This window comes from Lissotriton helveticus, chromosome 1_1, assembly GCF_964261635.1.
Source record: "Lissotriton helveticus chromosome 1_1, aLisHel1.1, whole genome shotgun sequence".
Taxonomy (NCBI): domain Eukaryota; kingdom Metazoa; phylum Chordata; class Amphibia; order Caudata; family Salamandridae; genus Lissotriton; species Lissotriton helveticus.
The window spans coordinates 1,032,884,027-1,032,911,556 of NC_136057.1; the positions used below are offsets into that span (position 1 = coordinate 1,032,884,027).

Here is a 27,530-nt window from a genome sequence, read left to right on the forward strand (position 1 = left end):
AATTCACACTATCTTTAATGCATCCTCCACAACGGGGCTGGCCCACTTTTTTAAAGCTGTAAGCAGTGGCCTTGTGACTTCATTTCAGACTATATGCGGTGTCTTTCCTGCTTTCTTTCATTAAATGTTTTTCAGCCTATTTGGTGGATTTCCCTTACTGCTGGCTCTAGCTGCAGGCGTTCTTTTACTGTTTTGTTTATTTCAAAATGGATGCACTTTCTGTGTTTCGAGACGAGCTATCACGACTGGCGCTGTTTCACAACCGAATGCTTGAGTACTATGGAGCGCTGCCTCTTGCAACCTTAAGTGCGGCTTATGGATTATCGTTTCGATTTTCCTATTTTCATGTGTCCAGCCTGTCTTTCATTGCCCGAGTTGCGATTTCGACGGGGCCCTGGATTTGTGTCTCTGCAATACGGTGTCTCCCAATGTGGATTATAATCAGCTTAGGAGCCCCTTAGTTGCTCATGAATTGCTTTGTTCTGACAGAAGGATTATGGCCTTTGCAGCGATGCATGGAATACTGGATCGTTGGAATGTGTTCACAGCGGCGCAAGATTTCTTGGCACACAGCTTCATTGAGAACCCACCGAGTTGTCCTCTGATGGTGCTAGAGGCTCCGGTAATTGAAGAGCATGTATGTTCTTTCCAATTGTTAAATTGGATGGCTGAATTATTTTCGGATGAGAACAGTGACTTCCTGTTGGAGGCCGTTGCTGCATATTTTGCATATTCATTGTTAGGATGAGATATGTCATCGCTTCTCTCTCCCATACCGAGGTCATTTATTGGACATCGAACATTTTTTATTTTTTTCGAGCCTCTATAAAAAAAATTCTCTGCCCCAGGCCTATTGACTTTGCTAAGGCCAATGACTCAATTTATTGGATTCACATTCACCTTTGTCTATGTGGATTTTTAAAGACAACATTTTTTCTTTTTCTTTTTTACCTTGTGCAAATTTGAGCTGACTGTTGTTCTTGAACTCTGCATTCCAAAAATTTGCCCCTTATCTTATCTTCTCTTATCCGTGCTCGGATCAAGGGAGGGTGTCATTTAGATAGGCTTTGCCTTCACACTGTGTTAAGTTAGCATGAGCTTATTAGAAGTTTAAACGCCATTTTTCCTTTTTGCTGCTTCTGCACACACACACACACATATTGTTATTAATGCTTTGAGTCTAGTAGAATATTTTGCTTCATACGAGAATAATATGTTTTCCTATTGTATCAGCTTTGCTTGGTGAGCTATGTCTGAACAGTTTTTTATTTTTATTTATTTATTTTTATTTGACTATCACCTACCCAGCCGAACTTCGGGCAATCGCTTCTGCGTCTCTACTGACCTTATCTTCCCCCTCTCCCTTCCCCCTACCCTCCCCCCTCTCCGCTCCTACCCTTTCCAGCTTCTGTCCTCTACCCTCACCTGCCCTTGCCCTTTGTCCCCACCCTGTTTTTCTGTGAACCTCTTCCCCCGCCACTTGAGACCAAACTATTTTGTCTGATGCCCGATGGAGCTACTTGGTTTAGCTATAGGGAAGATGGGCCGTGGATTCCCTTTGTGGTCGTCACCTACCCAGTCGGTCCTTAGACAGACTTCCTTTCGTCTCTATGGTTGTCTCTTCCCTTATCCTCACTTTCTCACCTCCCCTACCCCCCTCTACTTTTTCTCACCTTTCTCTCCTCTCCTAATGTATTGTTGATTGTTTGATATTATGTTTACTGGCTGATCTTTTTCTGATATATGGTTGAACCACATTGTTGCACCTCCTTTCGTCTCTCCTGTCGGCTCCGCCCGCATCCTCCCTCTATGTCTCTCCTTCTCTCCTCTCGCAATGTATTGAGACTGAACTATTTTGTCTGATACCCGATGGAGCTACTTGGTTTACCTATAGGGGAGAAGGGCCGTGGATTCCCTCCTTGGTCGTCACCTACCCAGTCGGTCCTTAGACATACTTCCTTTCGTCTCTATGGTTGTGTCTTCCCTTATCCTCACTTTCTCACCTCTCCTTCCCCCCACTACTTTCTCTCTCCTTTCTCTCTTCTCCTAATGTATTGCTGATTGTTTGATATTATGTTTACTTGTTGATCTTTTTCTGATATATTGTTGAACCACATTGTTGCACCTCCTTTCTTCTCGCCTGTGGGCTCCTCCCGCATCCTCCCTCTATCTATATCTCTCCTTCTCTCCTCTCTCAATTTATTTGAGACTGAACTATTTTGTCTGATGCCCGATGGAGCTACTTGGTTTAGCTATAGGGGAGATGGGCCGTGGATTCCCTCCTTGGTCGTCACCTACCCAGTCGATCTTTTGACAGACTTCTTTTCGTCTCTCCTTATTGTCTCTTTCCTTATCCTCTCTTTCTCACCTCCCCTGCCCCCTCCACTACTTTTCTCTCTCCTCTCTCTTCTCTCCTCTCCTAACTGTATTGCTTATGTTTTGAATGCTTTGTGTAATTGTTTTTTTTTTTTTTTATTTATCGGTTTTTATCAAGAACAATTACAAACCAGCGGTCACAGTCATAACCAGCATAGAATGCGCAATACAACAGAGAGATCCATAATACACAGTATCCAATTATCGCATGTCTGAGCACACATAGCACATATAATATTAAATCAAACCATAGGAAATGTGTCTGCAATCAAGGCAATCAGTCAGGGGTTTCCTTAAGCAAATCAGGGTGTTCTCGCAAATAATCAGTAAGTGGTCCCCATATGTCTGAGGGCCTTGAAGCAGCAGGTAATTCTTCCGCATATAACATAATGTTGTCACGGCCGTACACAGCATCCAGTATCCAATCCCTAAATGCCGGGGCTTTTTTACTGTCCCAGCACATAGAAACCCGTCGCTTCGCAAGTAGTAACATAATTGCTACCAATTTCTTTCTCATGGATCGTAGTGGTATGTCGAGGCCCAGTAGGCATATCTGTGGGGTGCATGCCAATGTGCAGGAGACCATCCGCCCCAAGTGACCAGTCGTCGTTTCCCAATATCGCTGCACCCTCCCACAACCCCATGCAAGATGTGCAAAATCAGCTTGATCCATCCCACAACGTTTGCAGCTGGCAGTATCCCTCAACTTATATTTACATAGTTTGGCTGGGGTGTGATATACTTGGTGTATGTATTTATAATGAATAAGTCGAAGATTGCCATTTGGTGTCAGCAACGTGATCAGTGTACAGCAGGCAGTCCAGTCCTCCTCCGTTAGGGGGGTATCTAGTAAGGTGGACCACTTATCTCGAGCCCTTGATGTATCTGCTCCAATCTCCGACTGTATCTGTTTAAATAGTCGTGATATGAGATGTGTTTGAGTGTTCGAGGTGAGAACCATTTGCAACCGTTGCAGTGTAGGGGGTTCATCCGGAAAAGAGGGGTATAAGACCCGGGCAGCGGCTTTTAATCTGTGATACAGGAATCGAAAAAGTAGCGACTGATTGTTTATATAGGACAGGTCCCCTTGAGTGATGAACGAGCCGTTTGGGTATAAGTCACCTAGCTTAGATATGCCCACCTGTTCTAAAAGAGACATGTTGTTTTTTTCCAGTGTCACTGATAATCCGGGGTGGTGTGCCAAAGGGAGGTTGGGAGCATATATTGGGGTCTTGTGTGCTAGTTGGCTGATCCGCTGCCAGGCCTGAGAAGTTGTGCGCACCGTGTTTATCTCCCGCGAAGTAAGGTGAGGCCGAACATGTGTGAGTATGCTAGTCAGCGGTATAGGGTTCGCGTCGCCGTCTTCCACCGCAAGATGAGGCAAATATTGCACTGGATGATACCAGTAATAGGCGAAATGCGCCTGAGCACATAAATAATAGAGGTAAATATCAGGCACCGCGAAGCCACCCGCACTGTAAGGGAGGGAAAGTGTGTGAAGACTCACTCGAGCCTGCCTGCCTGCCCATATTAGTTTTACAAAATTCGTACGGATTCTGGCAAATACCGAAGAGGGGGGTGTAATCAGTATGTTGATGAATAGGTACAGCAACCTCGGCAACAGCACCATTTTAACCAGGGATATGCGATCGGCTAGTGAGAGAGGGAGTGTGATCCATCTTTGTATTTGCGTTTCCATGCGGTCAATCGCGACTCCGTAGTTCTGTCTAATCACTAGTTCCACATCCCTATGTATCCAGATTCCAAGATATTTAATGGGGGCATCCTGCCACATGAGGGGGAAATCCATATGTGGGGCTGTTGTGCACTCAGTCAGTGGCATCACTGCAGATTTACTCCAGTTAATGTGCAGGCCAGAGTGCCGGCCGAACTTCACATATTCGCGTAGTAGCGGGGAAAGATTACTCTCAGGATCACGAAGGTATAATACCATGTCGTCGGCATATAGTGATATACTTATAGGCTGCAAACGGAAACCAAGTGCAGTGTGGGCATACTTCTGGCGTACTTTACAAGCGAGGGGTTCCAGCGCAATCGAAAAGAAGAGGGGGGACAGCGGGCAGCCCTGTCTGGTGCCGCGCTGGATAGGTACACTATCGGAGATGTATCCGTTGACTTTAATGCGTGCCGTGGGTTTAGTGTATAGAAGAGTGATCCATGTTATCAGACGCGGGGGTAGACCAATCTGACGCATAATCGTAAACATATAAGGCCATTCCACAGAATCGAAAGCTTTGGCGGCATCCAGGAGGACCGCCACTGCCTGTAGATCTGGGTTTAGCTGGTGTAGAAGTGCGAAGATCGTTCGCAAGTTATGAGTCGTGGATCTTTCTGGGATAAAGCCTGACTGATCGGGAAGGATTATGGTAGACATAAGGGGTTGTAATCTTGTGGCAATGATCTTTGCCAGTATTTTCACATCTGTGTTGATTAACGACAGAGGGTCGATACGACTCCGCCTTCGTAGGGCACTTATCTGGTTTTAACAGAGCCACTATGAGCGCCTCTCTGAGCGACTGGGGGAGAATCCCATTATTATAGGCCTCATCATACATTTCAAGGAGATGTGGTGTCAACATATCCGAGAATGCTTTATAAAACTCTCCGGTGAACCCATCGGGTCCCGATGATTTCCCATTTGGCAAAGCTTTAATGGCCAATAGCGTTTCCTCCTCTGTTATTGGTTGCGCCAGGTATTCCCGGTGGGCATCTGACAGCCATACCAATGATATGTCCTCAATATATTTTAAAATCTCCGGCTCTATTGCTGTGTGTTGTGTAGTGTAAAATTCTCTATATGTGTCCACAAAGGTGGTCAATATCCCGGGAGTATCGTAGTGCGTTAGTCCCTCATTATCCTCTATCTGCGTGACTGTATGCTGCCTGTGCTCTGTGCGTATCTTCTGCGCCAGTACGAGTCCCGGTTGGCCACCTTCTCCCAGTCTACGCGCCCTGTGACGTCGAGACGTGTACTTCATTTCGTCATCTGCCATTTCGTTGTACCGATTTACCTCGGCACGCAGGGTCCCTAGTGTGGCGGCGTTGTGAGTGGCATCATATTCAGACTCTAGCAAGCGAATATTGTCCTCGCAGTTCTCCTACTGCGTTTGTATATCTTTCAGTATACCTGCAGAGGTACCTATACAGACTCCCCTGATTGTTACATTAAAGGCTTCCCACAGTGTACCTGCACTATCTACAGATTGGGCATTATGTATGAAAAACTCTTCTATCGCAGTATGTATTGCCTCTTTGTACAAGGGATCCTGCATTGAACCGCCAGACAAAAGGAGGTGATGCATACGTGGGGATATTCAATGACAGAGTAACTGGTTTATGGTCCGATAAGGTTCTGGGAAGATGCTGAATATCCTTAGCCCAGGTGGAGGCATGGTCCGTCAGCAGCCAGTAATCTAGCCTAGACCAGCTGTTATGGACAGTGGACGAGTGAGTGCTCTCCTGAAGATTGGGGTGACGCTCTCGCCACACATCATGGAACCGGAATTCCGTCATGCCACTAAGAATTGCTGAAGCTGCGCGCTTATGGTGTTCAGTAGTATCGTGAGATCTGTCTAATGCAGTGTCTAATGTCGTGTTTAGACCCCCCCCCCCATATCCACTCCGAGGGTGGCAGTTCCCGCATCTTGGCTAAAAGGGTCAGGAAAAAAGCCGGATCATTTGTATTAGGCCCGTAGGTATTGATGACACCCACTTTAGTGCCCCGGAGAAGACCTGTTACAATGACGTATCTACCTTCTGGGTCAATATGTGTTTGATCCAAGCTAAACTGTGTGCCCTTACGTATAAGGATCGACATTCCACGTGCATATGAAGAGTACGTTGAACAGATTGCGTGTGTAGCCCATCTGTAGCCCAGTGTTTTCGGTTTGCTAGGGAGCAAATGCGTTTCTTGCAGTAGCGCCAAATCCACGGAATGTCTGTCTAGATATGCAAAAACCGGCCTGATTTTTTTGGGACTATTAAGGCCTCGAACATTCCATGTCATGAGTTTCAAAGGTCGTACCCCTGCCATACCAATATTATAGTGTAAGATACATATACCATGTGCGTCATGATCATCTGTGCATTCTCATGGATCAATAGACAAACCAATGCAGTGATCGCTCCAACTGTAACAAACACCCCCCACCTCCCCCCACCCACTTCGCCATCCCAATCATGACAAAGCCGCTGCCCGATATACACAACCTAAAACGGAAGAAGAAAAAGGAAGAGAAAACAAAAGGAAAAAAACACTACCATTCAACACACACAGTCCTGGAGTGTCCACAGGACGGGGTCAAACAATGTGGGTCACACAGGGGGACGGCAGTTGCCCGCTATAAACCCCAGCTAGGTGAATGCTGGGGGATCAAGCCAGTTCCATAAAAACACATAGGGTGTCATGGTGTGTTGAGCCGCAGCGTCAGACTGAAATTGATAGACATAAAAGCACAAGTATGGAAACATAAGGTACAGCCATTAGTCACACTATCTTATCTGCCAGTGCCAGTTCTCAATGGTAAACAAAATAGAGCAAACGCAGGGTGGGGACACCCCCAGACCGGCACCGTGCAATCCATGCCCTCATAATACAGCTACTTAGGGAAGGTCAGTTATTCAGCATCAGAAGGAGGGTCTTGCTCTGCCTGATGTCCGCGCGGGGATTTACGTCGCAAGACATGTGGATGGTTCGCCTGCAGAAACTTGAGTACTTCTTGCGGGGTGTTACAGATCGTGCTTTTCCCATCTATGGTTATTTTCAGGCGTGCTGGGTAAAGCATGGCATAGGGAATGTCACTGTCTTGCAGTTTCTTTTTTACCTCCAGATATCGTTTCCTCGCCTCCTGTACTTGCGATGTGAAATCCGGATAAATAGAGATACTCATCCCTTCATGATTCAGTGCCCCCAGCTCTCGAGCCTTTCTGAGCGCCGCATCTTTATCTCTGTAATTTAAGAGTTTAGCTATTATAGGGCGGGGTCGTGCCCCGGGCGCAGGCGGCGGCGCCAAAGTGCGATGCGCCCGCTCCACGATAAAGACTGGTGAAAAAATATCCCTGCCAAGGATGGTGGAAAGAAGAGTCTCAACATAAGTCTCCATATTACCAGTCCGTGTGGTCTCCGCCACTCCCTGGATACGTAGATTGCAGCGCCGGGACCGCGCCTCCAAATCCTCCGTCTTCGCCGCCAAACTCTGCAGGATCTTGTCCACCTTCTAATGTTTCAGCTCGAGCTGTTGCGCAGTGTCCTCAGCATCTGATATGCGGCGCTCTGCCATGTCGATGCGCTCCGTATGTTTATCCAGCCGCTCCGACATGCGGTCCACACGGTATGCTAACGAATATATCTTCCTATCAATGTTGGTGAGGGTGGACTGTATAGTTGCAATCATCGCCTGGACATCTATTGTGGATTGCGCGGCGGCAGGTGAAGTATTAGTCCGGCTTTGACCGGACTGGTCAGCGGGCGTCATCGGGGTTTTTCGCTGACTGTCGAACTGCAGCCTAGGCTGGGTTTTATCCGGCTTGCCCATGGCTGCCAGCCGCAGGGGGACAACAACGAGGGGAATTCCAAGCAGAGAGCACAGGTATGCACCAGTGACGCCGCCGACGACAAGACACAGGACGCAAAGGAGTCTGCGCTATAAGGTTTAGCACGTGGTAGGCGCTGCAGTGGTAAAGCAGAGAATAGGCCCTCAATTCGAGACAGGGCTGGTACCTGAGGGTCCTTCAGCTGTCCAGTAGGGATGATGGTCTTCCAGGGACCACAGGCCACGGCACACCAGATCACAGAGGAGGGCGATGTGGCGAGAGAGCAGGTGCCCTCGCCTCAATCTGTTCAGACCACTACACAGCAGGGGAAAAAAAGGCCCGCTCCCAAGGCGATCAAAGGGTGACCGCAACAACACAGTCCCCCGCTCCCAGAGAGGATCTCCGGTAGAGCCGGCAGGTCAGCAAGTGTCCGGACTCCCTCACAGCAGCCGGCAGCACCAATGGAGGAAGAGCTCCCCCGCACGGGGCAGCCACGTCGCTCCTACCTCGGGGGTCACTCTGCCGCGTGGAGACCCGCTGGAGCCCCTCTGGGGGGGTGGCAGTCCACAGCTATGCCGCCGTCAGGCACAGGATGGCAGCTCTGGGAGGGCAGCCGCCGCTCTCATGCATCCGCCGATGGACGCGGAGCGTAGCGCGAGCTCAGACGCCGTCACCCTCACAGCAGGCCCACCTCGTTCGTCCAGAGCCTCGGGCTCGCGTAGTGGCGGTGTGGTCTCGTGCACTGGGAAGCGCACCTCTCCGATCACCGGGAGGGCTCGGGGCAGGCCCGAAAACAGCGTAGAAAGGCATCGGAGGAGTCAGCGGAGTATGGTAGGCTCTTCTCTCGTGCAGTTTATGCAGGATTGTTACGGCCTTCAGCAGTCAGACACCCAGGATCATGAAAGGATTATGGCTCGATCAGGAGAGCCCGCCTAGAACGCGGCCATTTCCCAGCTCGGCAAACTCCGCCCCCCAATGCTTTGTGTAGTTGTTGAACTTTTTCTGTTACATTGTTGATTCTCATGTAAAGCGCTCTGATACCTCCGGGTTTAGCCAGCGCTATATAAAAGAAATGAACCTGCGGCTGCTGACAATATGTGCTCTCACTTCCCCCAACCCTCCCCCCCTCCGCTCCTACTCTTTCCAGCTTCTGTCCTCTGCCCTCGCTTGCGCCTGTCCTTTGTCCCCACCCTGTTTTTCTGTGAACCTCTTCCCTCGCCACCTGAGACTGAACTATTTTGTATGATGTCCGATGGAGCTACCTGGTTTTAGCTATAGGGGAGATGGGCCGTGGATTCCCTCCATGGTCGTCACCTACCCAGTCGGTTTTTAGACAGACTTCCTTTCGTCTCTACGGTTGTCTCTTCCCTTATCCTCACTCTCTCTCCTCCCCTACCCCCCACTACTTTATCTCTCCTTTCTCTCCTCCCCTAATGTAATGCTGACTGTTCTATTTAATGTTTACTTGTTGTTCTTTTTCTGGTATATTGTCGAACCACATTGTTGCACTTCCTTTCGTCTCTCCTGTCGTCTCCTCCCGCATCCTCCCTCTATTTTTGTCTCTCCTTCCCTCCTCTCTCAATGTATTGAGACCAAACTATTTTGTCTGATGCCCGATGGAGCTACCTGGTTTAGCTATAGAGGAGATGGGCCGTGGATTCCCTCCTTGGTCGTCACCTACCCAGTCGGTCTTTAGACAGACTTCCTCGCGTCTCTACGGTTGTCTCCTCCCTTATCCTCACTTTCCCTCCTCCTATACCCCCACTACTTTCTCTCTCCTTTCTCTCCTCCCCTAATTGTATTGCTGATTGTTTGATATAATGTTTACTTGTTGATCTTTTCTGGTTTATTGTTGAACCACATAGTTACACTTCCTTTCGTCTCTCCTGTCGTCTCCTACCGCATCCTCCCTCTATTTATGTCTCTCCTTCCCTCCTCTCTCAATGTATTGAGACTGAACTATTTTGTCTGACGCCCGATGGAGCTACTTGGTTTAGCTATAGAGGAGATGGGCCGTGGATTCCCTCCTTGATCGTCACCTACCCAGTCGGTCTTTAGGCAGACTTCTTTTCGTCTCTCCTTATTGTCTCTTCCCTAGCTCCTATCCTCTCTCCCCTGAATCTCTCCCCTTGTCTGCCCTGGGATCACACCTTACTGGATTTTGGACGTTGCCTTGACTCGTCTACCGGTTTGTGTCCCCATCACCCTTCCTCTCCTCTTCCCATGCTGTGTCTCTCACCCGCCCCTCCCCTTTCCTGCCCTCATTATCTGTCTACTTCCCGTGCTCCAACCCCCCCTCCCCGGAATCTCTCACCTTGCCTGCTTTTCCCCTTACGTATTTGTGCTTATTGTTTATCTCGACCTTACATGTAACTATGTTGCCATTCTCTAAGAACTGTGTAACCTTTGTAATGATGTAAGCTGTAACTATGATCTGATGCTCATGTAAAGCGCTTTGATACCTCCGGGTCTAGCCAGCGCTATTTAAAACTTTTTTAAATAAATAAAGTCCGATAGTAAGCTCGCAGCTCCCTGCAGTGCCTCCCCTGCGTTCTCTAGGAATAGCAGAAGGTCGTCAGCATCTAGCGAAATATGCTGTCTGTCACCCCTGTATATCAGGCCTTTATATTTCATTCCTAACCTGGCTCATGCTGCCAGTGGTTCTATTGCTAGGGCAAACAACAAAGGGGAGAGCGAACATCCCTGTCTCGTTCCCTGGGCCATTGGATATTGGGTTGAGATCAATGTTCCCACCTTCACTCTTGCTACCGCGGATGTATAGAGCACCTTTGTCCAGGTCACAAAGTCATCCCCAACCCCAAAACGTCCCAAAGTCTTATAAAGGTATAGCCATTCCAAGCTATCAAATGCTTTCTCTATATCCACTGAAAGCACCATGGGTTGCTGTGCTTCAGGCTGATCCTCTTCTAAAATCCTCAGCAAACGTCGCACATTAGAGGCCCTATTTCTTGTCTGGATAAACCCCACCTGATCCTCATGGATTAGTGCAGTCATATGCTGCAAGAGGCGAGTCGCCAAGATTCTGCTCAGAATCTTGTAATCAGTAGTCAACATTGATAATGGTCGGTATGAGGCCGTATCTGTTCCCGCTCGACCAGGCTTCAACAATGGAATTACTAATGCTTCCCTCCTGGAGCCAGGTAGACGACCGAGCTAATTTGCCTCTCTATACACCTTCAACAACCTGGGAGCCAACAGGTCCACATTTTTCCAATAAAACTCTCTCGGCAGCCCGTCCACTCCTGGCGTTTTGTTTCGGGCCATGTGCTTAATAGCGCTCCTGATATCCCCCAACGTTATGTCAGTACCCAAACATTTTGCCTGTTCCTCTTCTAGCTCTGGGAGTAACACCTCGTCTAGGAAAGTATCGATATCCGCCTCCCCCGCCATCAGCGAACTCCTATACAAAGCTTCATAATACTGTAAGAATCTATTTACAATCGCACTTTGGGTGAACACCACCTCTCCGTCATTGTCCTCCAGTATGGTGAGCTCCGTTTCATCGGGTTGGCCAACCAAGCAAGTAATATTCCCGCTTTATCCCCCTCAGCGTGCGCTTTCGTGATATAGGTTTTATAATCGAAGTCTACTCTCGGCTCGGTCTACATCTTGTAATAGTACTTTCCTCATACCTACATGTTTGCTGATGCAGAGCCCCCGAATCACTACTTTAAAAGCATCCCGTTCTATCGCTCTTGTGGAGGCTGTACCAGCATTTTCGGTGAAGTAATGTGTTGATCCGCTTTTCCAAAGGGAAATAGCTGAGGGAATATCTAAAGTTTCAGGTCTCAGTCGCCATGTGGGGATGGCAGACTCCTCCGCCACCCAATGCATAGTAAACAGCAGGGGGTTGTGATCCGATAGTGTTCTGGCCAGGTATTCCGTGTGCACTATGGAGGGTACTATTCCTGTGGAGCATAAAACTGCATGTAAGCGAACATGCAAATCGTGCATCACAGAGAAGTATGAGTAGTCTCGGTCATATGGGTGGTGTGTGCGCCATATGTCTACTAGGTTCCATCTATTCTGCCAGTCTATATTTAGCTAACCTATGTACAGGGGAGTCCGCCAGATGGGGGGTGTGACCTGTCTCTTGATACCTCCGCTAGGGAGTTGAAATCCCCTCCCAGCACTACAGAGCCAGTAAGGTAATGTGCCAACGTGCCAGTTAGTCGCTCAAGAAAACGCGCTTGGTCAATATTTGGTGCATAGATGCTACAAAGAGCTATATCCCTACCATGGAGTCTCCCTTCTATCGCCACAAACCTGCCTTCAGGATCTATTGTTTGTCGTGTTACCTGAAAAGGAACCCCAGCTCTAATCCATATCATTGCTCCCCGTGCGAAAGCAGAATATGCAGTGCTGAACACCTGTTCCCTCCATCTTCACTGTAGAGCTGGTCCCTCTGCCTTAGTGAGGTGCATTTCCTGAAGTAATGCTATGTGTACTCCTCTTCTAATTAAATATGCATGAATCTTGTGGCACCGCGTCATAGTGTGAAGGCCCCTCACATTCCAGGCAATACACCGTAGATCAGGTAACGTCCCCATTCTTGCCATACAGTATCCCTGTTTTAGTTCGAGCCCCAGCTTGCACACCGGAGGGTTCTGTAACCCAGCTGTCCTCCCAACCACCCAACATACCCTCCCCCCAAGAACATGACCTAGATCTAACCAGCTAGTCCCCATCCAAACCTCTAGAACAATTAACACACAACTAATCCCATCAGTAGTCGCTGAGGGCATGCCTTAGGGGCTACGAGGGAGACTCCGTGCCAACCGGCCGCCACTAATAGTTTGGAATTATCCCACCCTGACAACCCGTAATTAGCTTTATCATACATCCTTCCCCCCTTGCCCGCCATTGTAGTCTCAGTTAACACCAGTAAGCAGCCCGACAGGTCAAGCTTAAGACATCTCTATTGAGGTGGAGACTTCTCCCTCCTCCCCCCCACACACCACACATCCTCTGAAATTGTTACTACGTTACATCGGCAGTGTCTACAATCCCTCTCACCACTCCCAGTAGTTCCGCAGCAGTCCTTCAAGATTTGACCATTACTCGTCCAGTATCCCATCCGCTGTCGCTGGCATGACCGGTGGCATCTTAATGCTGTCCACTTCGATGCCTCAGTATCAGAGTGCTCCTTGTCCTTCTCTGAGTCAGTGCCCTCACAGGAGTGCAGCCTGTGATCTCCAGAAAGAGCCGATATCGCCTCCAGCACTCCCTGTCGCTCCATCTCTGTTTATGGCGTTGTGGGCCTTCGCAATCCTCACCTCCTCTGCCGTATTCTTTGCGATTTGCGCTGCGGGAGCCCTTCCGAGGTGCCCTGTGTTCTTCGTCCCTGACCATCTTTCCCAGCTCTATATGATTCTAGCCAGGTCCATGCGTCTTCCGGAGTGTCCTAGAAGCTTGTTGAATCGTCTACTATTATTCTTAATTTGGCGGGAAACAACAAAGGATACTGGAGACCCTCTTCTTGCAACTCTAGATAAGAAGGATGAGCGACGTCGTTGAACCTCAAAAGTGTAGTCTGGGAATAGGTTGATCTTGCTGTTCCCAACGTGATAGGGGCCATCAGTACGCGCTCTCTGGAGCAGCAGATCTCTGTCCCGGAAATGCAACAGGCGGGCTACCACTGGTCTCGGGGGTCACCCCTGTTGCGGCGGTCTAGCCGGTACTCTGTGCGCTCGTTCTAAGGTGTAGAAGGATGACAATCCCTCTGGTGCCACTACTGATTTCAACCAGTTCTCAAGATACCGCACCATATCCATCCCTTCAGCTTTTTCGGACAGACCCACTATTTGGATGTTATTCCTCCGATTTCTACCTTCCGCATCCTCAGCGCGCCTCTCCAGCGCCGCAATTCGGTCCAAGGCGTTTGTCACTGTCGCTTTCAATGCATTCTGCACCGGTTCCGCCTCTTGGAGCGCTCCTTCCACCAGTTTGACACGTCTGCCAGTTTAGAGTGGTCCGCACGCAGGAGTCCCAGACCCGCTGCTAGATGTGCTATATCTTGTTGAAGTGCGGCGCGAGAGTCCGCTATCGCCGCCAGGATTGTGTCAAATTTTTGCTTCATGATGGGGTCCTGAGGTGTCTCCTGCACATCAGATTCTGATTGGCCAGGAGGCTCGGCATCCAAGAGCTGCTGCTCGCCGTCTTTCTTCCCCTTCAGTTTCCCCATTGGGCCACTCATCGGCGCAGTTCTTATTAATTTTGGTAGTTATCCGAGTCCCACTGAACCGGCTACAACCTTTGAATTTCGCGCCGGGGGGGAGCGACCTCGCTGCGATCTTTCATTGCATTTGGTGCCCCAGTCCAGCTCCGACGCGCAGGAAGGGACCTCTTCTCCGTTCCGGCTGAGATATCCGATCCACTCGAGGGCTTCCGGCTGCAGCGCTTCAATAATTCCACAACTGGTCGGCACTGCCTGCAATTGCGTCACCACGCTGTCAGTCCCTCAGCAGAGTTCCAGACGACAAGGCACTAGCCCCTAGAGGTCCTATCATACATCAGCTCACCTCATCCGTCAAGACTCAGGCCAGATCTCAGCAGCCACTGTTCAAAGCGTTATTATCAGCAGCCGTTGTATGCAGCCGTTGTATGCAATCATCCCCTGGTGCTCCAGGAAATACCAACTCCTCTGGTTCCGGAGGGTTCTACTTAGCTCGGAGAGGCGGGAGTTCAGTGCAGTTCCTGACTCAAGGGCCTTTCCCCAGCCGCTCACAACACCAGGCCTCGGTACTCTCTAGATCCACTCGCCTGCTACAGCCTCTCAGGCACTAGATCCCGCTGTTAATCTCTGTGCCACGTAATTTCTCCTTATTACAAAAACAGTGGACCCTAGTATTTGTGAGATCTGGGTAAGAATAGACATACACTAGATAGTTAGTATGTCCTTTGTCCAGCCGGACAGGAATTTATTTGAAAAATGCACACAATTAACAGCGATTCTTAAAGTAATGTCAAGTGGGCACGACCCGTGACCCACAACGAATAAGACAAAGCAAACCGAATTCAGGCAAGAGCGAACAAGGCGGTCTGTGTACTTGTAGTCAGTGAACAGACTTGATTGCATTTAGGGTACATTTGTACAGGGCATTTTATAAGCATTGTAGTGACATATGGCACTACAATGCTTATAAAATGCCCTGTACAATGGTTCGCTCTTGCCTGAATTCTGTTTGTTTTCTCAATTTATGTCTAGCTAAGACTTTTTCCTTACTGGCACCGATGCCAGTACCCAGGATGAGATCCCGAAGGGAGGCGCAGAGACTGCTTGAGGAGGAGGAAGAATTTCGAGAGCAGCAGGAAGTGGCTGAAGAGGGGTAAATTATTGACCCTATGCAGGAATTTGAGGGTCTGCAGGAGGCCAGTGGTTTGGACACATCTCCAGAGTGGGAGCTCTCATCGCCGAAAGGCCTTCCATCGCAAGAGGTTTCCTCATCCCATTCCAAAATAAGAAATGCAGCTGAACTGCTGGACTTGCCTTTGCCACTAACTGCAGAGATGAAGTCAAATATTTTAACAGGTGCTTCATTCTCCTTCTTCTGCATCGTAACCTCTGCTTCCATTTAATGAGACTTTAACCAAGCCCATTTTAGAGGTTTGGCAGAAGCCAATGACTGCCCCTGTTGTGTCCAGAACAGTTGCAAGGAGATATAAGGTGGTGCCTGGAGATCCAGCTTTCCTTTCCACACACCTGTCTCCAGAGAGCTTGGTAGTACAGGCATCATGCTCTACAAAGCAGTCTACAGGCTATTTCTCAACCACGCCTAGAGATGGAGAATCTAAGAGGATGGAGCAATTGGCTAAAAAGTTGTTTTCTTCAGCCAGTATGGCTTTGAAATCCACAAATGCAACGTGGCTGCTGGGTCGATATATTCATGCTCTGAGGTACTATCGGACACGCAAGCTGCGGCCCGTCATGTCAAACAATCTTGGCTGGATACAGTGGACTCTGTTGCTAGAGTTATGGGTTCCTCAGTGGCAACCAGGAAACACGCCTGGCTAAAAAGATCTGTGTTTTCATCAGATGTACAGGCCATCCTATTGGACTTGCCTTTTGATGGCTCTCATCTCTTTGGTACCAAAGCAGACTTAGCGCTTCAGTGATTCAAGTATTGTAGAGCCGATATTGTTGGGTCTACAGTCCCAGACCAGAGGTTTTGGGTTCTGCAGATTTTGCGGGCTTGACAAGACTCCTTCCTTTCGGGCCAGGCAGCAGCAACAGCAGCAGCAGCAGGCGAACCCTCTCTGTAGGTCGTACAGAGGAAAGGGTAGAGGTCGCCTACGAGGCACAGGAAACATACATTACAACAAAGTCATTACATCGCACTGCTTTTACAACGCATCTGTTACAATGCTTCTGCCTTTACATCGTATGGCATTACAATGCATGTCACTAGAGCGCATGTCACTAGAGCGCATTCCATTACAGCGCATGCCATTACAACGCATTATACGGTAAGTAATGGAGATTTTTTAGTTTTAGGGTGGGTATAGGTTTTGAGGTAGATGGGAATAGTAATTTTTACCCCTTCACTATCCAAAACATTCCCTACTGTTACAATCACTGGAGTGGGAATAGTAATTTTTACACCTACACTATCCAACACTTACCCTACTGCTGCACTCACTGGAGTGGGAATAGTAATTTTTACCCCTAAACTAGCCAAAACAGTCAGTCAGTCAAAACCACTTTATTCGGTTAATAAAAACCATAAAAGTACAATACATATATCGGCACACACTACACAATAAAAACATCTAAAATACAAATCATCGATGAATATGGGCGACCTAAAAAAGAGAACATTTACAGAGAAAGAATTAATTATCACCTAAGAGCCCTAGCATCCAATAGTTCATATATAGCAGTAACTGACCCCAATAAAAACAGGTCACAGTTAAAAACGCCAGCATAAAAACAATAAAAACGATAATCAGGGGGGAGGAGCCAAGATGGCGATCGGAACAGTCGCATAACCGCCTCGCTCCGTGATTTCTTCCTCCCCGCCACCTATCCTGTATTTCATCCTGTTCGGGGTGTTCCGAATTTGGTCACCAAGGAAAAGCCTTCACTTACCATCCTTGTCCGGGGCTCTGGCGTGCAGTCATTTCGGCGATCTGCCCTTGTTGCCTTGCTGGCCTTCCCGGCCCTGACGCCGGGGCCTCGAGTGCTGTGCTTGCCCGGAGATGTTCGGAGTACCGGCGGTCCGGAACCGGTGGAGAGACCCGATGCTGGGAGCCTGAGAGCCGCGGGCCGGAAGTCCTGGAGCGGACCCACCCCCGCGGGTGGGCCACCCCGTATGTCCGATTGCCTGCCGGCCCGAAGAAGAGAAGCCGCGCTGTCCGGCACCCCTCAAGTGGGTAGCCCACTCCTGTTGCTTGTCCCGCCCGGGGTCCGGTGCTGGGCTCCCCCCGAGTGTTGTGGGGAGCACGCCCGTTCTTCTGGTGACTCTCCTTTCTCCGCCGAGCGCCATCCGCCGCGGATCGGTTGTGTGCCCTGGGGCCGCCGGTGCTCCTGGTGGACTTGGAGGCGCCCACGATGATGGCGGCGGGCGCTGTGCTTAAGATGGCGGATGGCCCCTCGGAGAGTCTTTCTCCTGGAGACAGGGAAGTTGCTGCATTTGTCCTCTCCAGCCCTCGTTTGGTCCGGGCGGCCCCTACTCGGAGTGCTGTCTTGTCTGCCCTGGCTGCTCTGGGGATCGACCTGTCCTTGAAATGCCGAGACTTGGAGTCGCGGATCTCCGCCATGGCTGCTCCGCCATTTTGTGATGCGGTGTCGTCTTCCCGAATTGTGATGGTTGAAACTTCTCCGGCTGCTGTGCTGGGATCTCCAGCTGGGTGTTTGATTCTATGGGATCATGTGGACCCGGTGCCGATGCTGCAGTCTTTCCTACATCCTGATTTCTCTGCTTCGTACTGGACAGCCCAGATATTGTGCTTTGCCACGTGGATCGTTGAGGTACTTTTGCATTCTGACTGCTGCCGAGTTCTCCTGGTTGCTTCTTGTTGGCCGGGACGGTGTTTTGCGGAGATCCCACTGGCCTTCCTGGACTGGTATGGACCCACTGTATCATTCTGCTTTTCGGCCGTGGCGGAGTCTGGAAGCTCGACTCTTCATAAAAGTGGACAGGGGTGATTGTGCCGGAGTACCTGTGGGACCCTTTTAAATGGCATCTCCAGGCCTCATTATTTTGGTTAGTTCTTGTTTTTCATCCTTGTGTGGGCTTTTTTCAATGTCCTTTTCGACCTCGATTGGTGATCCGTTGTTGCGGGCGGGGTAGTATTCCATGTTTCGATCGCTGGCTCCTCTCCTCTCCTGTCTTTCTTTTTCCTCTCCTTCTCTTTCTTTCTTCTTTCTCTTTCTTTGTTATTATTCCCTTTCTCTTTCTTCTATATTTCGGGTGACTCTGGGCGACAGGCACGCTGTTTAGTGGGGTAGGCCGTAGCCATTACAGTGATGTAGGGTGGGGGGGGTGTTTGTTATTTTAGTTTGTTTTGTTCTATGGTCCCTTTTTCCTTTTTCAGGGGGTGGGCTATGTCCCTTTGTTTTCACTCCTTTGTTTCGTACGTGTCCGCACTTTCTCCTTTTCCGGGGCGGGAGGGCTGTACCTGTGGCGTCCACGTTATTTGTTTGCTGACATTTGACCTTTATTTTTGAACCTTTGCTGGGCGTGGGATGTCTTTGGGCTTCGCCCTACTAGGGTTATTTGATTGCGTGGGGGGCTATCTCCCTCCCGCCCCCCCCCTCTTTTTCTGTATATGTTGCGTGACGCCCGGTAGATATGGTTGCTGCCTCCTCTATAAAATGTAAAATGAAACCTTTCTTATCCTGGCGCTGACTGTTTAACGTCTTTATTTCACGTCTATCCTGTATTCATTCTATTGTACGCATTGATGTTGCCCCTTTTTTTGACTCTCCTGCTTTTGCGGCCGGCCCCTGTGGTTGTAGGCCTGCGCTTGTACTTCTACGTGTCTTTCAATAAAGGTTTTAAAAAAAAAAAAAAAAACGATAATCATGTAGGCGCAGTGGATCCACTTTAAATATTTATCATGGTGTGCCGTTTTTTCCTAAGTCTAACAGCTGCGACTAAAAAACTTGCAATGTTAAAAATCTCCCATGGGTCATTCAGCAACTGAAGATATAGTAAGCCGGGTATTACCTGTATAAAGCCTTTTTCCCTTAGAATAGGGATTAAAAACCTCCAGCGAATAGCATTGTCTTAAGTTACCCTACTGTTGCCCTAAACGTATTATGCGTTGTAATGGTATGCGTTGTAATGGTATGCCTTGTATCGGAATGCGTTGTAATGGTAGTTTTTAAAAATGCATTGTATTGGCATGCATTGTAAAATCATGCGATGTTATGGTAGTTGCGATGTAAAAACTGCGTAGTAAAAGCATGCGTTATAATTGTTTGAGTTATGAAGTCATATATTCACGAGGCATAGCTTGGCAGCAAGTCTCCCCTCCTCCTCTCCATCCTGGAGCATGTTGGCCCCGTGGGAGGTCGGGTGTCCCATTTTTTACGAAATTGGAGATCTATGGGTTTGGATCTTGTAGAAAATGGGTATGCCCTTCCCTTCTGGGAGATTCCCCCTCCTTCCCCCCCCCTTGTCAGGGCTGGTGCTCAGGGGACCGCCTGTTGCTTCTGCAGCAGGAGGTTCTGTTTTTGCTACAGAAGGGTGTGATGGAGATTGTTCCAAAGCAGGAAAGAGGTCAGGGTTGCTACTCCTAATACTTCCTGATCCCCAAGAAGGACGGACGATTGAGGCTGATCCTCGACCTCAGGATCTTGAATTTTTATCACAAGCAGGAGAAGTTCAAGATGTTGTCCTGGCTCAGGTTCTTCTGGCAATGCAGCAGGAAGACGGAATGGTGTTGATCGGTTTGCACGATGTGTATTTTCACATTCCCATCCTGAAGTCGCATCGGAAGTATCTCCGTTTTATGTGGGATCTCAACACTATCAGTTTGCGGTCCTTCCTTTCGGTCTTACATCCACACCACAAGTCTTCACAAAGGTGATGGCAGTGGTAGCAGCACATCTCAGAAGTTCGCAGATTCCTATTTTCCCCTGTCTAGACGACTGGCTGCTCAAGGTAAAGTCGCCGGAGATGGTGCTGCGTCACTTGCAAGTAACAACGTGTCTGTTGTTCGACTTAGGTTTTTTCGATAAACGAACCCAAATCTCACCTCGTGCCCTCTCAGCGCATCCTGTTCATAGGGGCAGTATTGGACAATATTGTGAGTCGTGCCTTCTTGCCTCCACAGAGGATGCTAGACATCCAGGCTATGATTCCGATTTTTCAAAATGGAGTGGCTCTTCCAGTTCTGAAGGTCTTGCGCATGCTCGGTCTGTTCGCTATCTGCATTCTGTTGGTGAACTATGAACGCTGGCACATGAGGGCACTCCTGTGGTGCCTCCGCAGGCAGTGGTTTCAACACAAAGGAGATCTCAAGGAAGTGGTCAGAATCGCCAGAGACACTGCAGCGGAGTTGTCATGGTGGAGTGTTCTGCGGAACCTGCCTAGAGGGAAGCCGTTTCAACCTCCTTCTCAGGGGGCCATAGTGAAAACGGGTGCCTCCACTCTAGGGTGGGGAGCTCATCTTGGGGATCTGGAGGCCAAAGGCCTTTGGTCTCAAGAAGAAAGATGGTTTCACATCAGTCTTCTAGAATTGTGGGTGATACATTTTGCTCTTTCTTCCCTCTCTTCGCGGTCAGTCGGTTCAGGTCCTGATGGCCAACACTACCTCGATGTGGTACAACAACAAACAGGGAGGAGAAGAGTCATATCATCTCTGCAGAGAGGCTCTGCGACTCTGGTTCTGGGCTCAGGACCTTCAGATTTGCGCAATTGCAAATCATCTGGCCGGAGTGCTGAATGTGCGTGCAGACAGTCTCAGTCTGCAGTACTCAGCCGATGACGAGTGGTGTCTTCTTCTGGAGGTTGTCCTTCACATTTTCAGGATATGGCAGTTTCCTCAGTTGGACCTGTTTGCCACTCACGAGAACTCGCACTGCCAGTCGTTCTGCAGTCCCCAATATCCGTGTTGGTGGACGTGTTTCAGTTAGATTGGGGCTCACAGCTTCTTTACGCGTTTCCTCCCATACCCTTGATTCCTCGGGTTCTGAGGAGGGTTCACCAAGACTGGACCCAAGTCCTATTGATTGCCTCGGATTGGCCAAAAAGAGTGTGGTACATTGACCTCCTTACTTCGCATCGCACCCTCCGCTCCTTCTCAGGGCAGACCTCCTCTCGCAGTCGCAGGTTCTACACCCCCACCTCCAGAGCCTGCGCCTTCATGCCTGGAGATTGAACGGGGCAACCTGAGCTCTTTCTCTCTCCCTCCAGATGTGGCAGATGTTATTTTTTCGGCCAGAAGACAACCCACCAAATCTGTCTATTCTGGTAGTGGGGCAGTGTTTGTAAAATGGTATTACGAGTGATCGATTGATCCCTTATGAGCACATTTGTCTGATATTCTCAGTTTCTCTCTTTCCCTAGAACAGCAGGGTTGTGTAGTAGCAACTGTCAAGGGCTGCTTGTCTGATTTGTCTGCCTTTGTCTGCTTACCAGACCAACCCTCTTTATTTAAATCTCCCATAGTCATGAGGTTCATTAAGGGCCTCACTAATAGGTTTCCTCTCACTCCCTTTATCATGCCTCAGTAGGATCTGAATTTAGTTTTAACTTTCTTGAATTTGATACCCTACATAGCTGTCCCTTAAGATTCCTGGCGTTTAAGACAATATTTCTGGTTGCAATTACTTCCGCTAGGAGGGTTAGTGAGCTGCAGGCCCCTAGCTCCAAGCCCCCATTTACCTCATTTCATGCAGATAAGATGCTTCTTAGGACCAGAGCTGCTTTCCTGTCTAAGGTGGCCACTCCATTCCACCTAGGGAAATATATCACGGTACCCACATTCTATCCTCCCCCTTCAAAGGAGGAGGAGAGACTTCACCGCATTGGACCATAAGAGGGCAGTCAGCTTCTACCTGGACAGGACTAAAGACTTCAGGTTGGACGACCAACTCATTATTGGTTACGTGGGCAAAATGAAGTGCAAGGCTGACCTCAAGAGAACGCTGTCCATGTGGATCATCCTCTGCATCAAGATCTGCTACGCCTTGGCCAAGAAGGAGCCACCTGAAGGTATTCGAGCTGATTCCACCAGAGCTAAGTCTTCTGCTTTAGCTAGAGGTGTCCCTTTTGTAGCAACTTAGGCCTCCTTTCACACTTTTGCAAAGCATTATTGCTTAGACTCGGAGGTGAGGAGGGACGGCCACTTTGCACGTTCTGTGCTGCAAGATTTTTTGGTATAAGTAGGCGGGCACCCGCCTCCAAGAGTGGGGCTGCTTTTGGATTCAATTCAAAAGGTGAGGAATCCACAGGCAGATGTATCCATCAGAAGAACAAGTTACTTACCTTCGGTAACTCTTTTTCTGGTGGATACAGCATCTGCCTGTGGATTCCTCACTGATCCACCCGCCTCCCCGTTGCCTGCCTGTTTATACCGAAAATAATTGACATGTGATTCATGCATTTTATTATGATATATTTGAAATTATGTGGTACTCGTCACTAGGAAATGTCTGTGTTTTAGAATTTCGAGTTTCTTTCTTGATTTCTGTATACTGTGTATAGTTGTGGAAATGTTGTTGGTTCACCTGTTTGCCTCGAAGGCACAGAAAAAATGGGTGGAACTGACGTCTGCATGCCGACGAGGTCTTCTTATGGCTTCGATGACATCATACGGAGTTGCGTGCAGTCCGTTTCATTGTGACGTCTTCGTCGACACGGGAGAGCTGTGAAGAAAAATTTCAGTGGAATGCTGCGCATAGGGTAATTCAAAAGGTGAGGAATCCACAGGCAGATACTGTATCCACCAGAGAAAGCGTTACTGAAGTAAAAGTAACTTGTTCTTTCGTGCTCATCATGAGATCTTCCAAATAGCTTGGATGAGACCTCTGTAGGAAATCAATGCATCAGAGCAGCAATTTTTGTAATTATAGTATTATGGTACAATCCCGGAGATCCTCCTTCATACAAGCAAAGAAGAAATCGAGGGATGTAGGATTGAAATATTCTCTATTGTTCCCAGCGAAACTGAAAGCAATTGCCAACCAGTACACATACTTTTTTTTATAGAGCCCAACAAGGCCAGAAGTTGGGAGGAAGAATTAAAAATCTCTGACGCAACCTCGCCTACTTGGTACTAATCAGAGTTATGTCCAAGGAGGTGGAGGAGACAATGAGGAACTGGTCATTGCCACAAACGAGAATACCTTCATGCGGTCGCAGCTACAGGAGCAGGGGATGGCTGCACTTGAAGTGGTGTTCTCCATGCGTATTCCTAACCGGTCCATCACCGCAGAAGATGGAGAAGAATCTGAATCTGAAGGGGTGAGGGCGGGGTGGAGGGGCTCCTCTACCTTGCTTGGTAGAGGCGACTCTATAGCACAAATGGTTACACCACAGACTGCCAATGGCATTATTTAATTTTTGATTGTCTTCTCAAAAACCGTGTAATGTGAAAGTTGTGACTACGAATCCTTTAGAAGATAAATCCATTGGGAAACGTCCTTTAGAACGAAGGCTTAAGAACAACACGCCTTTAAAACAAAGTCTGAATTTCGACGCACGCATTACAACGCTGGATTTTTTAACGAATGAAGCATTACAACGAAAATCTTTAAAACAAAAAAGAATTTGCCGCCTATCACCGATTTAATAGAGCCCTCTTCGAGTGTTGTTGGCAGTGCACATGTGGGCTCCGAGCTGGGGAAAGGACCGTTCCGTCATTCCTTCACTACAAGGTAGAAAAGAGACTTATTTCATACTGGGTGGCATTCTTAGATTTCCGTCTTTCCAAAACGGTTTGTACAGCGTATTGTCTGTGCTGCACAGGTGCCTGTTCTCTTCGGATCAAAGCTCCAGATGCTGCTACAGAATCGATAAACTAAGAGGGGCTGATTAGTCTGTAAATTGATACCACCGAGCTCCCTGTCGAGTGATGCCCGAATACAATGTGAATATGTTTTATCGCGAAGAACCAAGGAAATTGCTCAGTGGGATAGATGCTGCTGAAATCTGTGCATGAATGGATCAATACTCTTAAAAGCACCAGCATCCAAGCGCTACCATTGTGCAACAGACTTAGTGCCAGCTCTACTCCTGGCTACTTCTCAACTTCTTGAGTTCAATTAAATGATTACCATTAGTCTTGGCGGCTAACAATACTCACAATTCATGGCACTTCAAAGCGCTGTGAGCCACGTGGTAGAAACAGTGGTTGGGAAATATCCTATATGCTGTTATTGCCTCCGCGCAGCCTGACTCCAAATACATTACTGTCCCAGAATCCTAACTTTTGCCCTACTCCTGTGCTCCCACATGTGGCTTATATTTTAACAAAAGCAGGAAAATAATATCATATCTCATGCAGGCGACCTATGGTGGCTCATCTGAAGGGGGTGTGAGATACTTACCTGAGGCTGGCTGTCCTCAGCAGCACTGGTGAAATATTGTAGGGAAGTGTGGCTCAATGGTTAGAGCGGCAGACCCTGATGCAGTAGTCTGGCCGGGACCAGGGTTCAACTCCCACCTCGGCGGGTCACGGGCTCAATTTCCTCGGACCTAATAATTCTCGCCTCGGTGCCTATTCTAATCATGAGTCCCACTCTGCACCTCTGGGCAATAGCTTGCTTAATCTCCACAACGGCCCCCACAACGCTGAGGATGCCTGACTTCACCTTGGGGGTGCCCAGGAGTGGGCTCCTCACAGGGAAAGGCCAGGAAGGGTTCCTCGGCGTACAAGCGCCGAGATGCCTACGGGTAGTCGTGCGCTATACAAGTGCGCAATCATTCATCATCATCATTGTGTAAACGTACTCCGGAAAAATAAATGGCAAGAAAGAAAAGCAGATGTGCCGTAATTCAACGCTGCTTGATGGGGGAAGGGGGGGGGGGAGGTGCACCTCGTGTGGGTCTTAGGGCTCAGAGCTGTGCATGGGGTAGGAGGGGTGCGTCCTGTAAAGGATTCAATTTTGATTCACAGCAGGAAAGGAAGCACTGCAGCCAGTTTCAACATTCAGCAAAATGCTGTACTCGTTAAGAGCAAGTAACTTTCCACTAGTCAAGCGGCAATGAAACAGAAACGGGAAGCTTCAGTACGCATAAAAAAAATGGGTATTATTATTAAATTCCATTAGGCATTGTACTGTAAGCGTTGCATAAGTATGGGTGATATTGCCGTTCTTGGTAATGGCATATTCCATGATTACCTATGCGGCGGCATGAAAAAGTGTTTCGTAGAAAAGAATGGCGTTGTGAGGGCACTGCAGTTGTAATGCAAGCTTACTAAAAGCCTTCATTGTAAAGGCTTTCGTTATTCTGTCATGCATCCATATCTATTACCCTTAGTTAATATTTATCAGCCCCCAAGTCACTGATTTGTTAACTTTTGCCTGCCTTTAATGGAGTCTCCGCTTAAGTGCCTCCCTCTATAACTCGTAGCCTCCTTGTGGTTTGGTTTACGTTTTTGTGCAGGGGTGGGCATGGAGCCACTCACTGGGTTCCTACCTCTTTAACCTCCCTATCACTTCTGCAGTCCTTCCTGCTCTAGTGGGGTGTTCCAGTATGTATTTAGAACTCTTGATACATTTTATTGTTTTGTATTCTCCTTTCTCTAATGTGTTTGGATGAAGGATGATTTTTAACTTGTTGGCTTGGGAGTTGGGGCGCGGCTATGGGGTAATTTTGGACAGGCGAGTACATGGTGATGAAGGGGTTAGGACGGCCTTCTATACTAGACCAGATAGGGAAATGTCTGTGACTCTTGTTTGATGCCTTGCAGCATTGGAGGTACCTATGTACTTAACGTTATGCATCCACTGAATAAGAATATGTATGTCGCTTGAAACATCTGATGCATGTGGGCAACATGAATGGCATAAAAGAAGGATAAAGAGGTTACTAGATTTTTGTATCGATCCCTGCTGTTAGTTAAACAAAAGGAATAACCCCGCTGATGAGATGAAGTGGGGCCCTGTTTTGTTATGCAGAAGCAGAAAGTCGGGCACTGCAACTGGAGGAGAGGAGGGGATTGCGGAAGCACTCTACACCATTGCAATGGGATGAATTTCTATTGGCCCACACAACCGTTTTCTAAAGTGACTAGTCTCCCCTGAGTAGTTCTAAGGTTACTAAATGGATGGAGTGTCTAGAGTTGTTTAGATCTTCACTCCTCTCCAGTATTTTGAGATCTGTGTAAGGGGGGGAGGCATACTTCCCCTCCACTTCTTTCTTGCGTTAGCATAAGTCGAATCCGGTTTAAATATACCTTCTATGTAGTGCCGAAAAACACAACCCATGTTGCTGAAATTGTTTCACTGCCCGACTCCGTGTGGTCTGTCATAATGATTTGTATTTTCATTATTGTCATCTGTTACTATGATTAGCCACTATCATTACTGGACAGTCCTGACCTGTCCGATGTGGGCTTGGGGGTCCAATTGTGCTTTAGTAAATGATATCCGTTGATGTTTTGTAATCCTCACATTGATTAGGTAGAGCAATTGGATGGTGTCCACTATTGTTGTCGTAAGCATGATAAACGTAACTGCTTGAAGGACTGTCGACCTACTGTGATTATACCTACTGAAAATGTATACGTCTAAAATATAAAATCTCAGTACAGTTGTGTTTATAAAATAAAAAGATGAAGGTGGCGCCTGGGAATAATTTTGCAGCATAGGACACAAAGCTGTCTAAATGTTTTAGAGGCCATCTGAATCTCCATTTGTCATCAGAACAGCTATTTTGCATAAATTGAGAATCTGTGAAATGTAATGATAACAGGGCAGTCCAAATACATGTAGCTGTTCAATATGCAGGTTATGAAAGGAACTGGGGGTAACGCTTTTCAGGGATTCTTATTGCTCGGGCCTGGGTGGGTCTTCTCTCTCTTCCATGTAGTTTTAGACCAGGGTGGAAGGGCTGTATTGTAGAATAAAAACTGCATGGTTACCACGCTTGAAGTGATGACTGTCTTGTGTTCCTGACCTTCTGAAAAGATGGGCGACACCGATGGGGAAGGATGTCTGGTGAATCTAAATGAAGCTTAGTCACACGAGCTGCCCTTTGCTCCTTGCTTCTGTTGCTGGTTGCAAATCGCCATGTAGGTCTGATGAAGCCTTGTTGCACTTGATTTTCAGTGGAAGATTTGTCTTTATGGTCTGGTAATTCCAGTGCGAATGCTCAACGCAGCTCACAACTCAGAAAGAATGATACCGCAGAGGCAGGTTTGAAGGGTAAAGGCCAGACCCCAGAGCAGATGCCTGTACATGGCAAACAGAGAAGCAGGAAAAACAGAGGTGAGTGATTTCTATTCGGAAATTAATAGACTGAACCAACCTGAATAAATAGACATTTTGTATCTTTTGTACAGTGACATGCTTGGGTTATCCTTCCTCCATTAGAAAGATCATTAGTGAATATTAAGAAAAACCTTTATTTGTTTGCCATTCTTGAGCTGCCAGTTTTGTTAAGGCCCATTTTATGTTTCCT

At 48.1% G+C, this 27,530-nt stretch overlaps 1 protein-coding gene across 2 annotated transcripts in view; it reads left to right on the forward strand.

The window, feature by feature from the left end:
* Positions 1-27,530, forward strand: part of LOC144771921 (uncharacterized) — a 229,990-nt gene that overhangs the window by 99,359 nt on the left and 103,101 nt on the right. For both annotated transcript variants that reach the window (XM_078656160.1, XM_078656164.1), the window contains one exon: positions 27,179-27,337. In XM_078656160.1, coding sequence (XP_078512286.1) covers positions 27,179-27,337 — 159 coding nt within the window. The remainder of the gene's footprint in view (positions 1-27,178; positions 27,338-27,530) is intronic.